Source organism: Miniopterus schreibersii, assembly GCF_964146895.1.
Source record: "Miniopterus schreibersii genome assembly, chromosome: 9".
NCBI classification, from domain to species: Eukaryota; Metazoa; Chordata; class Mammalia; order Chiroptera; family Miniopteridae; genus Miniopterus; species Miniopterus schreibersii.
Window position 1 is genome coordinate 84240633 of NC_138118.1, and position 22275 is coordinate 84262907.

The 22275-nt window shown below is 57.1% G+C and overlaps 1 protein-coding gene across 2 annotated transcripts; it reads left to right on the top strand.

The window, feature by feature from the left end:
• Positions 1–1006: 1006 nt before the first annotated feature.
• On the top strand, positions 1007–19869 carry NPC1L1 (NPC1 like intracellular cholesterol transporter 1). 2 transcript variants are annotated; one of them, XM_081147590.1, is made up of 19 exons: positions 1007–1157; positions 2022–3544; positions 4810–4910; positions 5197–5369; positions 5542–5670; positions 5921–6103; positions 6473–6587; positions 6718–6845; positions 7216–7353; positions 7605–7694; positions 15939–16129; positions 16322–16446; positions 16943–17069; positions 17191–17246; positions 17654–17804; positions 17937–18168; positions 18295–18408; positions 18485–18647; positions 18769–19869. In XM_081147590.1, the coding sequence occupies exons 1-19, from the start codon at positions 1104–1106 to the stop codon at positions 18963–18965; spliced, it is 3990 nt and encodes a 1329-aa protein (XP_081003716.1). In that variant the 5' UTR covers positions 1007–1103; the 3' UTR covers positions 18966–19869. The 2 variants fall into 2 exon arrangements, with proteins under 2 accessions (XP_081003716.1, XP_081003715.1); XM_081147589.1 differs by lacking the exon at positions 1007–1157 and adding an exon at positions 1687–1761.
• The last annotated feature ends 2406 nt before the right edge of the window (positions 19870–22275 follow it).

Here is a 22275-nt window from a genome sequence, read left to right on the forward strand (position 1 = left end):
AGACTCAGGGCTGAAGGGTGGCCGGCGCCTGCCCTGCCACCCCCTCGCGGTCTGGTCCCCCACCCCCGCCTCTGTCTTCTCAGACACGTGCTTGAACTTGGTGACTCCCTGCAGGTCAGACCAGGGTCCACGAAACAGACTGGGGAGGTGGGAGGTTCCTCCCTGCACTACCTCCAGCAGGTGGCTGCAGGGGAGGTGTTCCCCAGGGCTGCCCTGATAAGTTCAGCCTTGGCATGGGGGCCAAGGTCTGGCCCATCCTGGTGATAGGGAGATCCCTATCGGGAGGGCGCACAAGGTGAGTGCTGAGCACCTGTGCCCAGGTGGGGTGGGGCCGCGGCCTGGGGTTCCCAGCAACACGCTGGCCCTCCAGGGTTGGGGGCAACTGGAGTCGAGGGGAACAGGGGCCCTGGCTCTCACATCTGGTCCCTCTGCACTGTTTGACCTCAGCAAACTTTTCCGCCTCCGCCCAGAGGAGACTGAAGTCACTGCATCACGCCACCCCTAATTTGTTTCCTGGGCTGTTAATATTAATTGACAACAGTTGCTAAGGGTGACAGTGCAAGGGTGTGTCACAGCCAGAGCTGGCCCGGTCCCAAGAGGGGGCTGGGACAGTGAGGGTCCGAGGGCCGGGCGGGGTGGAGGGGGGCGAGTGGAATGGGGGGGTGAGTAGAATAGGGGGAGTGGGGGTTGACAAGTGAGGGGGGCAAGCAGAGGGGTGACGGGGTGCACAGGGCCGTGCTGAGCCCACCCATGTCTCCCCAGCCGGCACCTCCTGGAACAGAGGCCCGGTCGGGGCGGTGGCAGGTCCCCAGCTGCCTCATCCCGCACTCAGCTTAGGTGTCTTTGGAAGTGGGTGAAGGGGAGACCCTGTACCTCCGCTGTCATCTCGGCTCGTCTGAGAGCGGGGCCAAAGCGGGAGGGGCGAGCAGGTGATCATTAACCGCTGGGAGGCGCAGGGCTTAGCCCTATTGGTCCCCAACCCAGTCAGGCCAGGCTGTCCCTGGCAGGGAGGCTGCCCTGCTGTGTGCCCCCTGGACCCAGCCCTTCCCTGTGCTTGGCTGTCCGGCCGCCTGCCTCTCTCTCTAACCCTTCCTGGTGCCGGGATGGCAGAGGCCTGCCTGAGGGGCTGGCTGCTCTGGGTCCTGCTCCTGCAGTCGGTGAGTCTGGCGCCTGTGTCTACCCTCCATGCCTCCCATCGGAGGCCCTGGGCAGGGGGTTTCTTGGTGACAGTAAGGGAAGGCCTAGGTCTAGGGGGCTGGTCTTTGGACAGACAGGGGACCCCAGGCACCCCAGAGGAGGGCTGTGGGTGGGTGGGGGGTCCTGGGCTACCCAAGCCTCCGAGTCATGGGGTTAGATGGACACAGGGTTGGGGAGGGGGCAGGTGGACTCGGTGTGACCAAGTGCCTCCCATCCTTGGTCTGCTGTGGACGCTGTGGCCTGAGGTGGCCGGTGGGTGGCTCAGAGAATCTCCCAAGCTGGATTTAGCATCTGGTGCTGGAAGGTGGTCTGAGCTCCTGCCTCCCATGTTTCTTGCTCACTTGCAGGTCTGGGAGGCTGGGTGAAGGCTCTGGGCCCCAGGCAGGGGAGGGCAGGGGAAGCCATGAACAGAAGCTCCAAGAGAGTCCCTGGCCTCTGGGGGTGGCCTGCAGCTTGGGCACCATGGCAGCCAATGGCAATGGTGATGGAGCCCGTGTGCACAGCGCCTGGTACCCACTCGACCCCTTGGAATCGGTCCCCTACCTGTGACCTTGCTAAATGCAGGTCTGTTGGGTCTCCTCCCTCTCTTCAGTGACCTGGTCACTCAGGATGAAAGCCTGGCTGGGCCTGTGCCCCATCACCCCCAGACAAGCCCCGGAGGCCCCGAGTGCTGCCCCAACACCCCCCCAGGGTTCCCCTGTTCCCAGGGATGTGTAGCTGCCCTGCCCACCGCCCACCCCGCCCTGTGTTCATCCTAACCGCATGCCCCTGGGCGCCCGGGCTGACCGGTGCTGGGCCCTGGGTGAGTCCGCCTTGCTCCGCAGGCCGAGGCCGAGCTGTACACACCCATCCACCAGCCTGGCTACTGCACCTTCTACGACGAGTGTGGGAAGAACCCCGAGCTGTCCGGAGGCCTGGGTTCGTTGTCCAAAGTGTCCTGCCTGTCCAACACGCCTGCTCGCCACATCACGGGCAGCCACCTGGCCCTCCTGCAGCGCGTCTGCCCCCGCCTCTACGCAGGCCCCAACACCACCTACGCCTGCTGCTCCCAGAAGCAGCTGGTGGCTCTGCAGTCCAGCCTGTTGGTCACCAAAGCCCTGCTGACCCGCTGCCCAGCCTGCTCAGACAACTTCGTGAGCCTGCACTGCCACAACACCTGCAGCCCAGACCAGAGCCTCTTCATCAACGTGACCCGTGTGGCCGTGCAAGAGGGGAGCAAGCTCCGGGCCGTGGTGGCCTACGAGGCCTTCTACCTGCGCAGCTTCGCTGAGCAGACCTATGACTCCTGCAGCCAGGTGCGCATCCCCGCGGCCGGCTCGCTGGCTGTGGGCGCCATGTGTGGAGTCTATGGCTCCACCTCCTGCAACGCCCAGCGCTGGCTTGATTACCAAGGGGACACGGGGAACGGCCTGGCACCACTGGACATCACCTTCCACCTGTGGGACCCCAGTCAGGCCGAAGGGAGTGTAATACAGCCTCTGGACGGGGAGCTCACTCCCTGCAACCAGTCCCAGGGCAATGCAGCCCCCTGCTCCTGCCAGGACTGTGCCGCATCTTGTCCGGCCATTGCCCGGCCCGAGGCCCTGGACTCCGCCTTCCGCCTGGGCCACATGGCAGGTGGGCTGGCCCTGGTCATCATCCTGTGCTCCGTCCTTGCTGTGCTCACCGCCTTCCTTGTGGGGACCCGCCTGATCTCCTGGAAGCAAGGCAGGACTCGGAACCCCAAGGCCAGCCCCAGCATCTCCAACACGCTCAGCCTTTCCACGCACACCTTCCTCAGTCATTGTTTTGAGGTCTGGGGCATGTGGGTGGCCTCGTGTCCGCTGACAGTCCTGCTGGTGTCCGTTGCCATAGTGGCGGCCTTGGCTGGGGGACTGGCCTTTATGAAACTGACCACGGACCCCGTGGAGCTGTGGTCAGCCCCCAACAGCCAGGCCCGGAAGGAAAAGGAATTCCACGACCAGCACTTTGGCCCCTTCTTCCGAACCAACCAGGTGATCCTGACTGCTCCCAACCGGTCCAGCTACAGCTACAACTCGCTGCTGCTGGGACCCAAGACGTTCGGCGGGGTGCTGGACACCGACCTGCTGCTGGAGCTGCTGGAGCTGCAGGAGAGGCTGCGACACCTGCAGGTGTGGTCGCCCGAGGAGCAGCGCAACGTCTCCCTGCGGGACATCTGCTACGCCCCCCTCAACCCCCACAACGCCAGCCTCTCCGACTGCTGCATCAACAGCCTCCTGCAGTATTTCCAGAGCAACCGCACGAGCCTGCTGCTCACGGTCAACCAGACCCTCACGGGGCAGGCCTCCCAGGTGGACTGGAGGGACCACTTCCTCTACTGTGCCAAGTGAGTCCTGGATGCCCGCTCCAGGCAGGTGCTGGGGCGGTGTGGCCCCCTGGAGCCCAGGCCACGCACAGCCACGGAGGGATTTCCTGTGGCTCCGCATCTGGGTCTCGGGGCTGCAGTGCCCTGCGGTGGGGCTCCTGCTCGCTGGGGCAGATTTGCCGGTGGCCATCGCAGCTGTTCTGCAGGGCTCCTGACAGTGAGAGCGTCCTTGGTTTGCATGTCCGGTGCTGAGTCCCAGCTTCGGGTTCTGTGTGTGGAGGGTGCCTGGCCTCCTGCTGTAGCCGGAAGAGGGAGGAGAGCTGTGTGGCCTTTCTGGATAATTGTGCATTTTCAGCATGTGGCCCTCCCCTCCCTCCCTCCCTCCCTCCCTCCCTCCCTCCCTCCCTCCCTCCTTCCTTCCTTCCTTCCTTCTTCTTCACCTGATGTATTTTTCCCATTGATTTTTAGAGAGTGGAAGGGAGAGAGGGAGGGGGAGAGAGAGAGATAGAGAAACATAGGTGTCAGAGAGAGACATCTATTGGTTGCCTCCCGCAAGTGTCCCACCTGGGGCTGGGGATGGAACCTGCAATCCAGGTACGTGCCCTTGACCGGCAGTCGAGCCTGCGATCCTTTGGTCTGAGGGTCAACGCTCTAACCACTGAGCCACACCAGCCAGGGCACTCTGGCTTTATTTTGATTCTGGATGCTCACAACCACTCCTGGGTGGTCTGAATGTCCCCATTTCAGGGACAGGAAGACTGAGGCTCAGGGAGGTGTGGTGAGCTTCTCAAGGTCACAAGGCACCTGTATTCCAGGACAGCTGGTGACCAGCGGTCTCACTCACCCAGAGCCCTTGGTTCAGGGCCCCGTGGTACCCTTGCCTACAGGGCTCGGTGGAAGGCGGAGAGACTGGCCTGAGGTCTCAGGGTCGGCAAACTGGAAAGAAAGAGAGACACTCGGCGGCCTGGAGGGAGGGGGAGGCTGAGGGCAGTGAGGCCTGTGCGCCTCTGTGGGTGGTCGGGACTGGGAACTGTCAGGGCCCACCGCAGGGGACCCTGTATGAGGCTCCCCGACCTGCCTCGCCTGGGATCCGGTGGTGATGGGGCCTGGAGGGTCTGGTTGGCGGGAGGTGCTGTGAGCATGGACAGCCCTGGCCGGGAGCTCCGGTCCACACTGCACTGGGCTGCGTGAGATTTTATTGAGAGTCAGGTGACGGTGCTGGGGCCTGCGGGGGGTGCGCAGGGTGACGGGAGTGGGGTCTGGAAGGGTCCTCCCTCTCCCTGCAGTGCCCCGCTCACCTTCAAGGACAGCACGGCCCTGGCCCTGAGCTGCATGGCTGACTATGGGGCTCCTGTCTTCCCTTTCCTTGCCGTGGGAGGCTACAAAGGTAAGCTGGTCACCCTGGGGAGGCCACGAGGGCCAACATGAGGCAGGAGGTGGGGAGCAGAGACGGGCTTCTCTCGCCCCGGGGTAGCCGTGCTGGCGGGGCTGGGTGGGTGCTGCAGACCTGCCATCCTCAGCACCTCCTCCCAGCGCTGCTCTGCTCCGTAGTCTCTGGTTTTGTGCCTTTGGCTGAGACTGGAAAGTGGGTGTAGGGTGTGAGACAATGACTCAGATAAAGAAGGTGGGGGGGCAGGGGAGGCCAGAGGGTGGCTGAGCATGTCTCCTCCCAGGGAATAGCTACTCTGAGGCGGATGCTCTGATCCTGACCTTCTCCCTCAACAACTACCCTCCTGGGGACCCACGGCTGGCCCAGGCCAAGCTCTGGGAGGGGGCCTTCCTGGAAGAGATGCGAGCCTTTCAGCAGCGAATGGCCGGCACGTTCCAAGTCACCTTCATGGCTGAGGTAGGGGCTGTGGGGTCCACGGCTTGGTGACAACCCAGGTGGCTTGGGGTGGGTTCCTATGGCCCCATCCCAGCCCCCTCCTGAGGGACCCTGGACCAGGACAGGTGGTGGGAATGCTGCCTGCGGGGCCCACAGCGTCAAGGGTCAGCGGGCCGGTGGGGTGTATCCACAGCGCTCCTTGGAGGACGAGATCAGCCGGACCACAGCCCAGGACCTGCCCATCTTTGCCATCAGCTACCTGGTCATCTTCCTGTACATCTCCCTGGCCCTGGGCAGCTACACCAGCTGGCGCCGCCTGCTGGTGAGGAGGGGAGGAGCATGGGGAGGGCGTCTGGAACCGTACCAACCAGAGTGCCCAGAAGCAAAGGGAGACACCACCGGGGCTCCCCAGGGGTGACCCCTCTCGGGAAGTGTTTTCCTGCTCCCTGCCCGTCTCCATCGCGAGATGCAAACCTACTGTGTAAAGTGTCTTGTAAGACGCAGCCCCCCCAGTCCCCACGTGGGGCCCCTCACCGGCTCTGCCTCAGAAGGCTGACCCCGTCCCGTTGCAGGTGGACGCCAAAGTCACGCTGGGCCTGGGCGGGGTGGCCGTGGTGCTGGGAGCCGTCATGGCCTCCATGGGCTTCTTCTCCTACCTGGGAGTCCCTTCCTCCCTGGTGGTCCTTCAAGTGGTGCCGTTCTTGGTGCTGGCTGTGGGGGCAGACAACATCTTCATCTTTGTGCTCGAGTACCAGGTGAGTGGGTGGGTGCCCTGCCCTGAGGCCCCACCCCAGGCGCACCTGCGTGGGTTTCCTGGGCTTCTCTGCCCTGACGCTGCTGCGTGGCATTCCAGGCAAGGACGGGTCAGGGTCCATTTAGCCTCCACTGTTGGTGAATATTGAGGGTCCCAGTGGTCACTGGGGCAAGGTTGCCACAGACACCCCAAAACACACCCAGCATCCCTCTGGGTCAGACTCTGAGCAGGGGAAGCTGGGGTGGCACTGTCAGCAGGGGCCCTCAGGCTTGGCCGGGTCTCTGGGCACTGGCCAGGCATGGGAGTGAAGCATGTGCCAGCTCCATCGACTTGCCCTGGACCTGGTCCTTGCTGTCCCCCCCCCTCCCAGAGGCTGCCGCGGAGGTCTGGGGAGCAGCGGGAGGCCCACATCGGCCGGGTGCTGGGCAGCGTGGGGCCCAGCATGCTGCTCTGCAGTCTCTCTGAGGCCATCTGCTTCTTCCTGGGTGAGCCTGGAAGCCCCTGCCCCCAACCCCTGGTGTTAAGAGGCCCTGGAGACCGGGTGGGGGCAGCCCCCTTCCCTCAGTACCTGTGTGAGCAGACACCATGCCCTGAGAGTCACCTCTGTTCCCCCAGGGGCCTTGACCCCCATGCCCGCCGTGAAGACTTTTGCGTTGACCTCTGGTCTCGCGGTGGTCCTGGACTTCCTGCTGCAGATGTCGGCGTTTGTGGCCCTGGTGTCCCTCGACAGCAGGAGGCAAGAGGTAGGGGACCCGCTGGCCCCTTTTTGGCTGGGACGAGTGGCCTCACTTTGTAGAGAAGGCACAGAGTGGGACTTGGGGCAGGGACACAGTGCAGAGACATTTGGGCCATGTAGTCCCCACTGTCCCACAAAAAGGTAATTTTGTTTTGGTCATCTTGGGAAATATGATCAAACTTCCTCAAGTACATGAGGTCTCCAGATAAACTATGAATCAGAGGTTGACAGGCAGCTACTGTTTCTATGATAGCACAGAATTCAAAGGGATGTTGTCAAGGTAGAAAACTGCACACTGGCATGTTCCCGGAGCCCCGGGAGAGAGGGTGGCAGTCCTGGGTCTGCTTTGGGGCCACTGAGGGGCCTGCCTCCCACAGGCCTCCCGCTGGGACGTCTGCTGCTGCATCAGTGTCCAGGAGCTGCCCCCGCCTGGCCAACGCGAGGGGTTCCTGCTCCGATTCTTCCGCAAGGTCTATGCTCCGTTCCTGCTGCACCGTATCACCCGTGTGGTCGTGGTGAGTGGGCTGGGAGGGCGGCTGGGTCCTCACACCCCTAGGGCAGGGCAGGGCTGCGCAGCCTGACCCTCCCTCGCAGTCTTTGGCCAGTCCAGAGCTCCCCCAGGTCCTGGTGCTGAAGCACGGGGTGGGGGTGGCAGGGGGACTCAGGTGCAGCTCCAGAATGTGTCAGAACAGCCACCTAGACCCAGGCTGGCAGAGCCGGGGGCCCCCATGTGGCTGGCTGACTCTCATGGTGGTTCCCTCCTCAGGTGCTGCTGTTCCTGGCCCTGTTTGGGGTGGGTCTCTATTTCATGTGCCACATCAGTGTGGGGCTGGACCAGGAGCTGGCGCTGCCCAAGGTGAGCTGTGCAAGGTGGCCTCGGTCCTCCGGGAGGCGGGAGGGGCTGCAGCAGACAGGGTGGGACAGCCTGGGCCAGGGGCTAGTAGGGGTACAGGACTTCTCCTGCATGGACCTGGGGAGAGGCCTCGTCCAGCAAAACCGACACTCTGTCCTCATTAAACACTAGCTCCCCACTCTCTCCTCCCCCAGCCCATGGCACCACCATTCCATGTTCTGTCTCTAATTTCGACTCCTCTAGGGACCTCATATAAGTGGAATCATACGTTTGTCCTTTTGTGACTGGTTTATTTCACTCAGCATGATGTCCTCACGGCTCATCCATGTTGTAGCAGGTGTCAGAATTTTCTTTCTCTTTAAAGCTGAATAATATTCATATATATACCACATTTTGTGGGATTTTGTGGAATGCCTCTTCTATGTCAATCGAGATGAGCATCTGATTTTATTTCCATTCTATTAATGTGATGTATCACACCAGTTGATGTTCACACATTGAACCATCCTTGCATTCTGGGAGCATATCCCCCTTGGTCACGGTGTATGATGCATCCTTTTAATATATAGACGGTCCCCAATTTATGATCGTTCAACTTATGATTTTTCAACTTTACAACAGTGCGAAGGTGACGTACTTTCAGTAGAAACCTTATTTCAAATTTTGAATTTTGATCTTTTCCTGGGCCAGTGCTGTGCTCCCGGCCAGGCATGTGATCCGGAGGGCAAACAGCCAGCACCCACTGCGCACCGTCGCCGGCATGTTTTGGATCTTGTGTGTGAGCACGTTTAAGGGAGTAGGCTAAGCCACTCGTTCAGCAGGTTAGATGTATTAAATGCATTTCCAACATACAATATTTTCAACCTACTTTGGGTTTATTGGGATGTAGCCCCGTCGTAAGCTGAGGAGCATCTGTGCTGTTGAATTCAATTTGCTAGTAATTTGTCAAGGGTTTTTGCATCAATGTTCACAGGAGATATCTGTCTGTAGGCTTTTTCCCTTGTAGTTAGTGTCTTTGTCTGGCTTTGATATCAGGGCAATGCTGACCTGAAAGAATAAGTTAAGCCCGGCCAGGCGTGGCTCAGCGGTTGAGCATTGACCTAGGATCCAGGAGATTGAGGTTCGATTCCCAGTCAAGGCACATGCCCAGGCTGTGGGCTTAATTCCCAATGACTCGTCATTGATGTTTCTGTCTGTCTCTCTCTCCCTCTCCTTTCCTCTCTCTGAAATAAAGATATATTAAAAAATAAATAAATAAGTTAAGAGTGTTGTCTTCAAATTTTTTTAGAAGACTTTAAGGAGCATTTGGTGCTAATTGTTATTTAAATGTTTGGTAGAATTCACCAGGGGAGCCATCCAGTTGTGGTCAGAGGATATACATCAGATGCTCTCTGTTTTTATTTATTTATTTTATTTATTTATTAAATTAAGTTAATTGGGGTGACATTGGTTAATAGGATCACATTGGTTTCAGATGTAGATTTCTATAAGATCTGATATCTCTGTTTTTAAATGTTGAGACTTAATTATGGCCTAACTCATAGTTTATCATGGAGAATGTCCTGCAGGTATTTGAGATTTGAGGAAAATGTGTATTTTGCAGTTGTTGGGTGGCACGTTCTGCCTTTGTCTGTGAGTTCAAGTCCTCTCTGTCCTTACCGACTTATGCCTGGCTGTTCTACCCATTACTGGGAGTGGGTGTCAACTCTCCTAGTATTATTGTAGAACTTTCTATTTCTCCCTTCAGTTCTGTCCATTTTTGCTTCGTAGATTTTACTGGTCTGTCAGTGGGTGCGTAAATGTTCATACACACTTATTTTCCCCACGCTGAACCTTTTATTAATATATAACGCCCTCCTTTGTCTCTTGTAAGCATTTTGATTCAAAGTCTTTTGTCTGATGTTAGTGGAGCCCCCCCCATACACACTCTTTTGGTTACATTTGCGTAGAATACCTTTTCCATCCTTTCACTTCCCACCTGTGGGCTCTCTGGCTCTCAATGAGTCTTGTAGACACTATGCAGCTGGATTGCGTTTTCACTCATTCTGCTGATCTCTTACTTTTGATTGGAGAGATGAGGTAATAAAGGAATTACTGGGAGGAATTCCTATTTGTTTTCTACATGCCTTAGAGCTGTTTTGTCTCTCATTTTCTGTATTAGTCTTCTTTTGTGTTTAGTTGATCTCTTCAATTTATTGATTTTTAAAGAGAGGGGGAGAGAGAGAAATATCAATCTGTTGCTCTGCTTATTTATGCATCATTGGTTGATTCTCGTATGTGCACTGACCAGACACTGAGCCTGTACCCTTGGCAGACACTGAGCCCGTGTCCTTGGCGTATTGGAATGATGTTCTAACCAGCTGAGCTACTGGCCAGGGCCTGGGTTTAGTTGGTCTTTATTGAGAGAACTTTGAAATTCCCTTCTCATTTCTTTCAGCGTGTATCCTATGGCTGTTTTCTTTGTGGTTACCATGGGCATTACATTTAACATCCTAACACTCTATTTTGAATTTATAGCAGCTTAACTCCAATAACATACGAAAACTCTGCCCCTTCACAGCACTGTCTCCACTCTGTCAGTGTTGACGTCTCAAAATTACATCTTTATATACTATGTGCCCCAAAAGATAGACTATTAATTTTACGTATTAGTCTCTTAAGTCACGTATGAATCAAACAATACAGTTACAAATCAAAGCTACGAGAATACTAGAATTTATAATTGCTTGTGTACAGTTGACTCTTGAACAACATGGGTTTGAACTGCATGGGTCCCCTTATATGAACATTTTTAATTTTTATTTTATTTTAAATATCTTCATTAATTTCAGAGAGAGAAAGGAAGAGGGAGAGAGAGAGAGAGAAACATCAATGATGAGAGTGTCACAGCTGCCTCCTGCAGGCCCCCCACTGGGGATCGAGCCCACAACCCAGGCATGTGCCCTGACCGGGAATCGAACCAAGATCTCCCAGATCCTAGGTCGATGCTCAGCCGCTGAGCCACGCCAGCTGGGCATATGCAATTTTTTTCAATAAATATATCAAAAAACTTTCTGGAGATTTGCAACAATTTGAAAAAACTTGCAGATGAACTGTGTAGCCTAAAAATACTGAAAAAATATAAGAAAAAGTTGGGTATGTCATGAACGCATAGCATATATGTAGGTAGGAGTCAATTTTATCATTTACTACCATAAAATGTACTCAAGTCTTATAAGAAGCCAAAATTTATCAAACCTCACGCACACGAACACATCCAGACTGTAGGTGGCGCCGTTTGCAGTGGAGCGAAAAGTAAACAGCCGCAAAGATGCTGCTTTAGATCCTAAGCCCTAAAACCGGCTGTGCTGCGGTGGCCCTGAGCCCAAGTGTTTTGAGCGTCCACTCACAGCGCGTGTGATGCCGCCGTCTCCGCGGGAGAAGTTCGTCTCCGGGAAGTTGTGCGTCGCAGTAGAAAGCAAGGTCTCCCGGTCCTCCTGCACCTCTCATCGCGCTCAGTGTGGCACCTGTGACCCTGGATGGCGCCAGGGGATCCACAGCAAGAAGCAGAGAAGAGCCCCAGCATCAGGCGAAACGCCGACGGGCTCGATGTGCGCCGTCGATGGACGACAGGGCCCGTTTCTGGATGGTTCCCCCGAAGCTTTGTCCCTGGCGTCTGCAGTGGTGGTGGCCCCCCCACTTCAATATACGAACCCGTCCAGCGTAAGGACCACTGTGAGGAAAGAAGAGGAAATCCGCGGAGCCGGTGCTGCTGCTACACCAGCAGGCGCGGAAACCTCGCGCCTTTTGTGAAATACCTTTTCATCCACACTGAAAATGTGGCTTTTACGTGGGTGCAGGGTCGCTGTAAGGCAAACGTACCTATAAACAAGGACAGGCTCTAGAGTGAGTCATCCTACGACAAAGCAACAGGAAGGCGAAGGGTCTGAAGCTGGAGAATTTTGTCTGTTTGTTTGTTAACTCTCCCCTGAGGATATTTTTTCCATTGCTTTTCAGAGAGAGTAGAAGGGAGGGAGGGGGAGAGAGAGGAACATCGATGTGAGAGAGACACATCGACTGGACTGCGTGCCTGCCCATGGTCTCAACCCGGGTACGTGCCCTTGACCAGAAATCAAACCCGCCACCCTTCAGTGCGCCGGCCGACGCTTTAACCACTGAGCCCCAGCAGCCAGGGCTAAAGCTGGAGAATTTGATGCCAGCAAAGGATCATTTTAGAAAGAGGTCTGGTCTAAAAAAAGGTCACCGTAGCAGGAGAAGCAGTTTCTGCCCCGGACAGTTCCCAGGCGCTGTAAGGGAATCACTGAGGAGACAGGATGTCTCTCTGAGCAGGTTTGCAATGCAGATGAAGGTGCCTAATTCTGGGGAAAAAAATGCCACAAAGGACCTTTATCAGGAAGGAAGATAAAGCACCCGGATTTAAGGAGGAAGGGCTGGGCTGACTGTGCAAACACGGTTGGTTTTCGGTCAGAGCTGCCCTTATCTATAAAGCCGCTGATCCTGAGCCGTGCAGGGAAGATAAATGCCAGCTGTCAGCCTCTGGTGGCTCCGCAGAGGCCTGGTCGAGGACCGTTTCCGGATTGGTCCTGTGGAAGCTTTGTCCCTGAGGTGAGGAAGCGCCTGGCCAGTAAGCGAAGGCTGCCTCTGAGGTTCTTTTGATATTGGACCATGGGCCTGGCCACCCAGCAAACATTGAAGTCGTCTACTCGCCCCAAACACCACGTCTCCGACTCAGCCTCTGGATCGGGGGTCCTAGGACCCTCAGGGCTCATCACACATGGTCTCTGTGGAAAGGATGGTCAATGCCGTGGGAGAGAACAGAGAACCCCGACAGAGGATGTCATGGCGTGTGGAAGGATCACCCCACCGAAGATGCGTCCTTGTTATGGAGAAGGCCATGAAAGCCACCAAGCCGGAAACAACGAATCCCTCCTGGAGGGACCATCCAGGTGTTAGAAACTGCGAACTCCTGCTGGAGAGACCATCCAGATGTTGTGCACGACTTCACAGCCCTGATCAAGAAAACCGTGACAGAGACTGTGGACGCGGCAAAAAAAAAAAGGTGAGGGTGGGGGTGAAAGCCTTCAAGACGTGGATCTTGGAGAAATTGGAGAGCTAACAGAAGATGACTTGTTGGAGGTGAGCGCCAGACGCTGAGGCAGAAGACGTGGGGGCAGCAGGCCCAGGAAACTGACTGACGTCTACGATCTGGCAGAAGGGGTCGGATGGCTCAGGGCTGCCTGGCTTCCTTCACGACAGGGACCCTTCGCCGACACAGGCACCAGAACGAAAGCAGACGGGGGAAGAGGGAGCGGAACTGCATGGAAACAGCTTTAGAGAAAGGAAGGCATGAAAAGACCAGGCAGAAATTTCGATGTATTTCCATGAAGTTCCCCCGAGGGCACGTCCTCTGCCTCCCCCACCCGTCAGCACGAAGAACGAGGCCCGTCTTGCGCTGAACGAGCAGCATGTGACCAGCGCTGCAGTTAATTAGTTGTGCAGGTGTGTGAGGGTCTCCGTGGGAAACCCTATAGGCTATGGCCCTGTGGCCGCGCCGCATGAGTTACTGTCATCAAGTCATCATCGCCATCGCCTCAGCGCTCATCACGTAGAACGTCGTGTGCAGACCCGTTTGGAAGGGGGTAGGCCATCCATCCACAGGCATAAGGAGAGTGATGTTAGTATAAATTAATAGTGTGTCCATTTTCTTTCTTTTAAAAAAATATATCTTTATTAATTTCAGAGAGAGAACAGGAGAGGGAGAGAGAGAGATAGAAACATCAATGATGAGAGAGTCATTGATCGAGGCCACAACCCGGGCATGTGCCCTGACCGGGAATCGAACCCTGATCGCCTGGATCCCAGGTCGACGCTCAACCGCTGAGCCACGCCCGGCCGGGCAATGTGTCCATTTTCTTACTGTTTTATAACTTGGCTTTCAAAGACTTACATTACCGTACAGAATGCCCCTCTCTCTCGTAATTGGAGAAACTGACTATCAGCCTATTATCCCAGGTAAGTGCTTTTTAAAAAAATGTAACAGTGTTTCCAATATGTTGTTATGAGTATGACTAATACGTATGCCATAAAAATTTTGTAACAATTCATTGATTAGTGCAAAGGCCAGGCTACCATGAGGCAACCCTAACAATTATACTCAGCTGCCATAAAGTATCCTATGGCTGCTTCTGTTACCAATGCACAAATCGTTACACCGGTAAATAAATATGATCTCTTTTTCGGGTCACTTTTTCATTTTTGATGTCTTGTGTTAGTAATACTATAGCATCTACAATGTTTTGCATCATATAAGAGAATATTGATGTAGGTATTGATATATAATTCACCTTGTAAACACACCCTGTAAACTTACAGTGGCAATAAATACAGCACAGGACTGTAAATGTATTTTGCTTATGATTTTTGTATAACACTTTCCTTCCTCTAGCTTGCTTTATTGTAAAAATGCAGTATATAATACATACAGCATACAAGATATGTGTTAATTCACTATTTTCGATAAGGCTTCCGGTCAACAGTAGGCTATTAGTAGTTCAGTTTTGAGGGAGTCAAAAGTTATAATGGGACCTTGAACTGCCTGGGGAGGGAGGTCGGCACCCCTAACCCCTGCGTGTTCAAGCATCAACTGTATTTACCTTTACCAGGGATTTTTATTTCTGTATATGGCTTTGAGTTATGCTCTAGCACCCTTTCCACTTAACCTGAGGGACTGACTCCCTTTAGCATTCTTGCAGGCTGGTCTTCTGGTAACAAGCTCCTTCAGCTTTTGTTTATCTGGGAATGTCTTAATTTCTCTCTTATTCTTGAAGAACAGTGTTGCCAGAAGTAGGATTCTTTTTTGGGGGGATACTTTTTTTTTTTTTTGATATCTTTTTATTGATTTTTTAGAGAGGGAGGAATGGAGAGGGGTCGAGAGAGAGAAACATCTGTTGGCTGCCTCCTGCACGCCCCCTACTGGGGACCGAGCCCACAGCCAGGCCTGTGCTCTGACAGGGAAGCGAACGGGCGACCTCTTGGTTCATGGGTCCACGCTCAACCCCTGAGCCACGCCGGCCGCGTCAGAAATAGGATTCTTGATTGACAGTTCTTTTTCCTTCAACACTTTGAATATACAAACCTGCTGCCTTCTGGCCTCCAAGATTTCTGATGAGAAATATGTTTATAATCTTATTGAGGATCTTTGTATGTGACAAGTCTCTTCTATCTTGTTGCTTTCAAAATTCTCTGTTTTTGCTTTTCAACAGCTGAATTGTAATGTGCCTTGGTGTGGGTCTCTTGGAGTTCAATTTTAATTATTTTAATTATTTTAATTTTTTAGAGAGAGGAAGCGGGGGAGAGAGAGAGAAACATCGATGTGAGAAACATCGATTGGTTGCCTCTCACGTGCCCCAACTGGGGACCAAACCCACAACCTGGGTTTGTGCCCTGACCCGGAATAGAAGTCACCACCTTTGGCGTATGGGACGGCACTTCAGCCAACTAGGCCACACCGGCCAGGGCTCTTGGAGTTTGTTAAGCTTCTTGGATGTTTATAGTCATATCTTTCATCAAATTTGGGAAATTTTGGCCATTATTTCCGCACATATCTTCCTGCCTCTCTCTCTCTCTCTCTCTCTCTCGCTTCCTCCTGAGACGCCCAAGGTGTGTGTACTGGTGACGAGAAGGGTAAAATTACATGTGTCTGCACGTGTGTGTGAGTCAGAGTGTCCACATGGGGCAGCACCTGGACTCTGCTTGTACCTCGTGAGTGTACTCTGGGCACGTACCTGTGATGACACCTGGATGTGTGCACCTCTGTGGGTGCACCTCCAACCATGCAGCTCTGTACTGGAACTGTGCATGTGCCTCCTTGAGCATTAGCCTCTGTGAACATGTATGTCTATGCACATGCCTCTGTGAGTGAGCCTCCGTGAGTGAGCCTCTGTGGCTGTGCCTCTGCGGCTGTACCTCCATGTGTGTACCTCTGTGGCTGTACCTCCATGCGTGTACCTCTGTGGCTGTACCTCCATGTGTGTACCTCTGTGGCTGTACCTCCATGCGTGTACCTCTGTGGCTGTACCTCTGCGGCTGTACCTCCATGTGTGTACCTCTGTGGCTGTACCTCTGCGGCTGTACCTCCATGTGTGTACCTCTGCGGCTGTACCTTTGCAGCTGTACCCTGTGACTGTGAGCTGGCGCGGGCCCCTGGGATGCATCTGGTCTGGCCTCACCGACTGTCCTCTGTTCCAGGACTCATACCTGCTCGACTATTTCCTCTTTCTGAACCGCTACTTTGAGGTGGGGGCCCCGGTCTACTTTGTCACCACCGGGGGCTACAACTTCTCCACTAAGGAGGGAATGAACAACATCTGCTCCAGTGCTGGCTGCAAAAGCTTCTCCTTAACCCAGAAGATCCAGTATGCCACTCAGTTCCCTGAGCAGTGAGTGTCCCCGCCCGTGCCCGTCTGTGTCCCCCACTCCCTCCAGTGCCCCTTCCTGCCCTTCTGTCCCCACCCTGCTGCCTGCCTGCCGCCTGGTGCCTGGGGAGGCCCAGCGTGGGGGTCAAGCCACAGGAAGGACCCCCAACCTGCCCGCCTCGTCCTGCCCCCTGACCTCCTGCCCCTGAACCTCAGGTCTTACCTGGCCATCCCTGCCTCCTCTTGGGTGGACGACTTCATCGACTGGCTCACGCCGTCCTCCTGCTGCCGCATTTACACCTTTGGCCCCAATAAGGATCAGTTCTGCCCCTCAACCGTCAGTGAGTGAGACGCCTCTGGGGGCTCGTGTTCCCCACAGCCTGGAGAAACTGCAGCGAGAGAAAGGAGAACTGGCGAGGCCCCCTGAGCCCTTCAAACCCTCCTACGGGCTCAGAACACGTGTGTGGGCTGCCAAGCCCAAACAGACCACCGGGACTCACACACTCGTGTCTCTCCTGAGTTGTGCCCATGCTCCAGGGGCAGGCTGGCTGTCACATGGCAGGCATGAGCCAAGGTGGCACGTGGCCCTGCCCCTGGAGCAGCTGCATTTGTAGGTGGAACGGGGAGGCTCTGTAGGCCGTGGGCTGTTTCTCTGCCCCAAGCTTTCCTTCCTCATCTGTTTGCAGCGGTCAGGGGTCGGCAGTTTCCATGATGGAGAGACCCCCTCACAGTTAGAGAGATGTGCCTGGGTGTGAGGGGCACAGAGGGTGGGAGGCGGCGCAGAGCAGGGCCTCTGGGCCTCGGTGCCGCCACCCTCAGCGCCTGCTCGCTCTGCAGACTCGCTGGCTTGCTTGAAGAACTGTGTGAGCTTCACCTTCGGCCCCGTGCGTCCCTCCGTGGAGCAGTTCCACAAGTACCTTCCCTGGTTCCTCAGTGACCCGCCCAACATCATGTGCCCCAAAGGGTAGGCCTAGGTGGGGCATCTGGGGGAGGACGAGAGTGGGGAGCACAGAGAAGCGGGAGGCTGATGGAGGGGCCTGGGGGGGCCTGGTGCCCGACCAAGCCTCTACTCTGCCCACCCCCAGGGGCCTCGCAGCATACAGCACCTCCGTGAAGTTGGGCGAAGATGGCCAGGTTTTAGGTAAGGGTGGCCTCCCGTGGTGGGGAAGATGTGAGTCAGTGGCTCCAGGCCCAGGAGCCCTAGGGGACGGCCTCAATCTGGCATCTTCTCTCCTTCCTGGTGGCTTCTAGCCACCCCCTGGGACACGGGCCTCAGCTACTCAGCCCCTTGTCCTCAGACTTTACCTCTGTCTGCCCTGCGTCCCTCCCACCCCAAACCTACAGAGCAGCATTTGGGTGCATGGGAGACCCTCGTGGCTCCATCCATCAGAGGCAGGGCCGGTCCAAACCAAACTGCAGGCCCTTTGCCCGAAGTTTATTATGAATCCCAACATGGTGGCAGCAGAGCCCTGAGCCCAAGTGTCCCGGGGTCCCGAGGGCGTCTGAAGCTGGCTCTGACCTTTGCCTTTTGCTCCGGGCCGGTGCCAGCCTCACGCTTCATGGCCTACCACAAGCCCCTGAGGAACTCGCAGGATTACACGGAGGCTCTGCGGGCAGCTCGGGCCCTGGCGGCCAACATCACCACTGGCCTGCGGAAGGTGCCGGGCACCGACCCAGCCTTCGAGGTTTTCCCCTACACGTGAGGCCAGGGCGGTGGGCTGCAGGGAGGGACCTGGGGAGGGCCTTTGCCCCGCCCCCTCCCTGAGCTTCACCCTCCTCCTGAGATGGGTGCAGGAGGCCCAGCCCCCAAATGATGTCACTGCACCCGCAGGATCACCAATGTGTTCTATGAGCAGTACCTGACGGTGGTGCCCGAGGGGCTCTTCATGCTCAGCCTCTGCCTCGTGCCCACCTTTGCCGTCTGCTGCATCCTGCTGGGCATGGACCTCCGCTCTGGCCTCCTCAACCTCTTTTCCATCATCATGATCCTGGTGGACACCGTGGGCTTCATGGCCCTGTGGGGCATCAGCTACAACGCTGTGTCCCTCATCAACCTGGTCACGGTAACTGCCAGCCATGGGGCCTCGTGGGGCGTGCCCTGTTCTCTCTAGGGTCTAAATTCTGCCCACTGGCCTGGGCGAAGACCCCATCCCCAACCCTCTCGAGGCTGACGCCCCCTCTGCCCGCAGACGGTGGGCATCTCTGTGGAGTTCGTGTCCCACATCACCCGCTCCTTTGCAGTCAGCACCAAGCCCACCCGGCTGGAGAGGGCCAAGGAGGCCACCGTCTCCATGGGCAGTGCGGTGAGTGGGTGGGAGGCTGCAAGAAACCCTCAGCCGGCTGCTTCGTGCCCAGCCTGACACCTGCCTGCGACCCTAGGTATTCGCCGGAGTGGCCATGACCAACCTGCCCGGCATCCTAGTCTTGGGCTTGGCGAAGGCCCAGCTCATCCAGATCTTCTTCTTCCGTCTCAATCTCCTCATCACTGTGCTGGGCCTGCTGCACGGCCTGGTCTTCCTGCCTGTCATCCTCAGCTACCTGGGTGAGCGCCCAGGCCCTGCCCCGGGTCCTTCCCCACCCGGGGGGCCACAGACACAGCGTGGGCAGCACTCCTGTCCTTGGCGAGGTGCAGTGACTGTGCTCCTCTGTCTGTCCCCCTGCAGGGCCTGATGTCAACAGAGCTCTGGTGCTGGAGCAGAGGCGGGCGGAGGCGGAGGCGGAGGCCGCCGCTGCGGCCAGGACAGCCTCCTGCTCGAAGCACTCCTCCCCAGCGTGCCAGGCCAGCAGCATCTATGTCAACTACGGTTTCGAGCATCCTGATAAGAATGTGGACGACCCCAGCAGCCCTCCGCCCCAGTGAGCAGAGCTCTGTCCAGGCTCCAGGGGCCTTGAGGCTCCCGTGGGAACTTTGACCCGCCTTCCCCTCAGGACCCAGGAGGGGCTGTCCCTGTGGAAGTGCCCACATTGGGGCTCACTCTGGCCACCAGGTGCCCTTGGGCCCTCCACCGCAGCAGCAGGTCCCTGGTTTCCATTTCATTCAGGCCTTGGTCAGCACACACGTGACTCACTCTTCCAGGACCTGGGCCTTGGGGCCCACAAGCAGATGTGCTGCGTTAGTTCCAGACTCACAACTCCGCCCGTTTCCATCACCTCCCCCTTTAGTGCAAAAATGTCCCACTCTGGTGTCAGCGCGTCTTCAACACTCTTCAGTATCCCTGAGAAAGGGGACCAGGACCCCAATCCCACAGAAGGCCAGGGAGGGGCTTCCTGCTGGTGCGGGAGGGCAGAATGTTCTGGAAGACACTCTGGTCATGGATTGACCCCACTGGAAAATGCCGTTCAGTTTGGCCTCCAGCTCCAATGATTATTAAGGCGATTGTTGCTGCCAGTCAAGGCTGCCCATGTGTCTGCAAGGCTGTGATCTCCTGGGCACAGGCCAGCCCTTCCCCTTCTGTCCCAGGCCTGGAGCACTGGCTGGGGCCTCAAACCAGCCCACCTGAGCCTCTGTGGAAAGCATAAGCCGAGGGATACAACTACTCTGTGCCATGAGGGCTCCCATGGGAACCTTGACCCGCCTTCCCCTCAGGACCCAGGAGGGGCTGTCCCTGTGGGAGGGCCCACATTGGGACTCGCTCTGGCCACCAGGTGCCCCATGGGCCCTCCACCCCGGCAGCACACGAGGAACTTAATACCTGTGCACGCAGGGGACTTAATAAATCTCTGCACATGAGGAACTTAATAAATGTCTATTAAGCACAAATGGGGTTTTATGTCTCATGTCCTATTCTGGCTGCCTCTGGGTTTTGCTTTTTTAAAATATATTTTTATTGATTTCAGAGAGAGGAAGGGAGAGGGAGAGAAACATCAATGAGAGTCATGGATCAGCTGCCTCCTGCACGCCCCCTGCTGGGGATGGAGGAGCCTGCAACCCGGGCATGTGCCCTGACCAGGAATCGAACCTCAATCTCCTGGATCCTAGGTTGATGCTCAATGACTGAGCCACGCCGGCCAAACTGCCTCTAGATTTAAGATAATTTTTGTAAATTACACAAATAACGTGTGGGATCCTCCCTCCTTTCAAGAAAGTAGCTATGTCATTGTCTGCCCTTCCTTAGGAGTGACTTTCAGGAGCAGGGTGCAACTTCTCCAAAACCAGGAGGCGCAGAGGCCCTGGATCAGGTGGTATTGGCCAGTACAGGTGTTACCAGGGAGATGATGAGGAGACCTCGGTTCTTGTCTTCTTGAGGGGAAGATTTCAACCAAGAGACAGTGTCGAAAAGAAAGCAAGAATTTATTGGCCACAGCAAAAATATACGTAGGAAGGGCCTAGAAGGCGGCACTGGAGAGCCTGGGCTGGGCTGCTTGCGCTCCCTGGGAAGTCAGAGAGAGAAAAGGGGCAGGTTCCGGGACCTTGGAAACAGGTTCAGGGGGTAAGCCTGGGACGGGCTGCTGCTGCCCATTGCTTCCCTGGTTGCAAGTCTCATGGGGCCCCTTGGAGGGGAGAGGGAAATGGCTCTGGCAGCTCCCGTGGGGGGGTGGAGAGCACCGTGGAGCGTTCATTTTCAGGGGTTTTTAAAGGCGGGGCACTTAGGGGAGGACAACAGAATATTCATCAGTTTTATGCTGTTGCACCGATGAGATGTATTCTCTTAATGTCATTCATCTGTGGGTGTGGTTGGCAAATGACAGTAAATGGATTTCTGTTATCTGTCGTCCTGAGTGGGGTGATTTAAGCCACCTGCCCTCTGCCTGGGGAGGAGAAATGCAAACCCTTTACCCTTCAGTGTCCTTGGTTTAGGGACGACCTGACTTACTAGGTGGCCACAAACTGCTGTTTAACAATCTGTCTGCTTCCCTGCTCCTCTTGCCCTGGGATTTTCCTGGGTTCCCTGGGCTGTAACAGGGCCCACTGCCGCTGCTCTCTGGGAGCAGCCTGTGCGGGAGGCAGCCCCCCCGGGACCCAGGAGGAGCGGGTGCATCTGGGGGGGCACCGGGAGGAGTGGGGTGCATCTGGGGGGGCACCGGGAGGAGCGGGGTGCATCTGGGGGGGACACCCGGGAGAAGCGGGGTGCATGGGGGGCACCCGGGAAGAGCGGGTGCATCTGGGGGGGGCACCGGGGAGGAGCGGGGTGCATCTGGGGGGGACACCCGGGAGAAGCGGGGTGCATGGGGGGGGCACCCGGGAGGAGCGGGTGCATCTGGGGGGGCACCGGGGAGGAGCAGGTGCATCTGGGGGGGGCACCGGGGAGGAGCGGGGTGCATGGGGGGGGGCACCCGGGAGGAGCGGGCGCATCTGGGGGGGGCACCGGGGAGGAGCGGGCGCATCTGGGGAGGGGCCCCGGGAGGAGCGGGCGCATCTGGGGAGGGGCCCCGGGAGGAGCGGGCGCATCTGGGGAGGGGCCCCGGGAGGAGCGGGTGCATCTGGGGGGGCCCTGTGCAGGACCGGCTCCAGAAGGCCCTGGGCCCGGCCCCGCCCCTCCGCCGTCGGGTGGGTCTGAGGGGCGGCCGCGGCCTCGTGCGACCGGAGGACCCGGAAACGGACCCGGCCACGGAGGCGCACAGGCTGCGCGGCGCGAATGAACAGCGTGTCACACACACGGTCAGGTCATCCACAGCCCTGCTCGCGGGCGGGCGGCTCCCAGTCACTATTTCTATTTTTAAACCTCACCAAAGGCTGTGTCTCCACTGATCTGAGGGGAAAAAAAAGGATGCGAGAGAACTGTCGGCCGGCTGCCGCCCACGCACACCCCGACGGTCACCCCGACGGTCACCCCGACGGTCACCCCGACGGGGCTGGGGGTCGCCTGCAACTGAGGCGCGTGCCCTTGGCCGAACTCGGACCCGGGACCTTTCCGTCTTCGGGGCTGACGCTCCCACCACTGAGCCAAACTGGACGGGGCCTAAGTGAGCTTTAAAAACATGTCCGCCTGTAGGGTGTGTCTGGGTGGTACCCGCGCTGCCCGCGACGCTGCCGCGCCAGGCGCCCCTCCCGGCACCACGGCCCCGAGCTCCGCCCGCGGGGCCGGCCTCCCGCCTCGATGGCCCCGCGGGGCTGGCGCTGCGGGGCGTTTCCGGGGGCGGGTCCGCGGGGGCGTTTCCGGGGGGTGCCGCGGGGCGTTTCCGGGGGCGGTGCCGCAGGGCGTTTCCGGGGGCGGTGCCCGGCGGCCTTT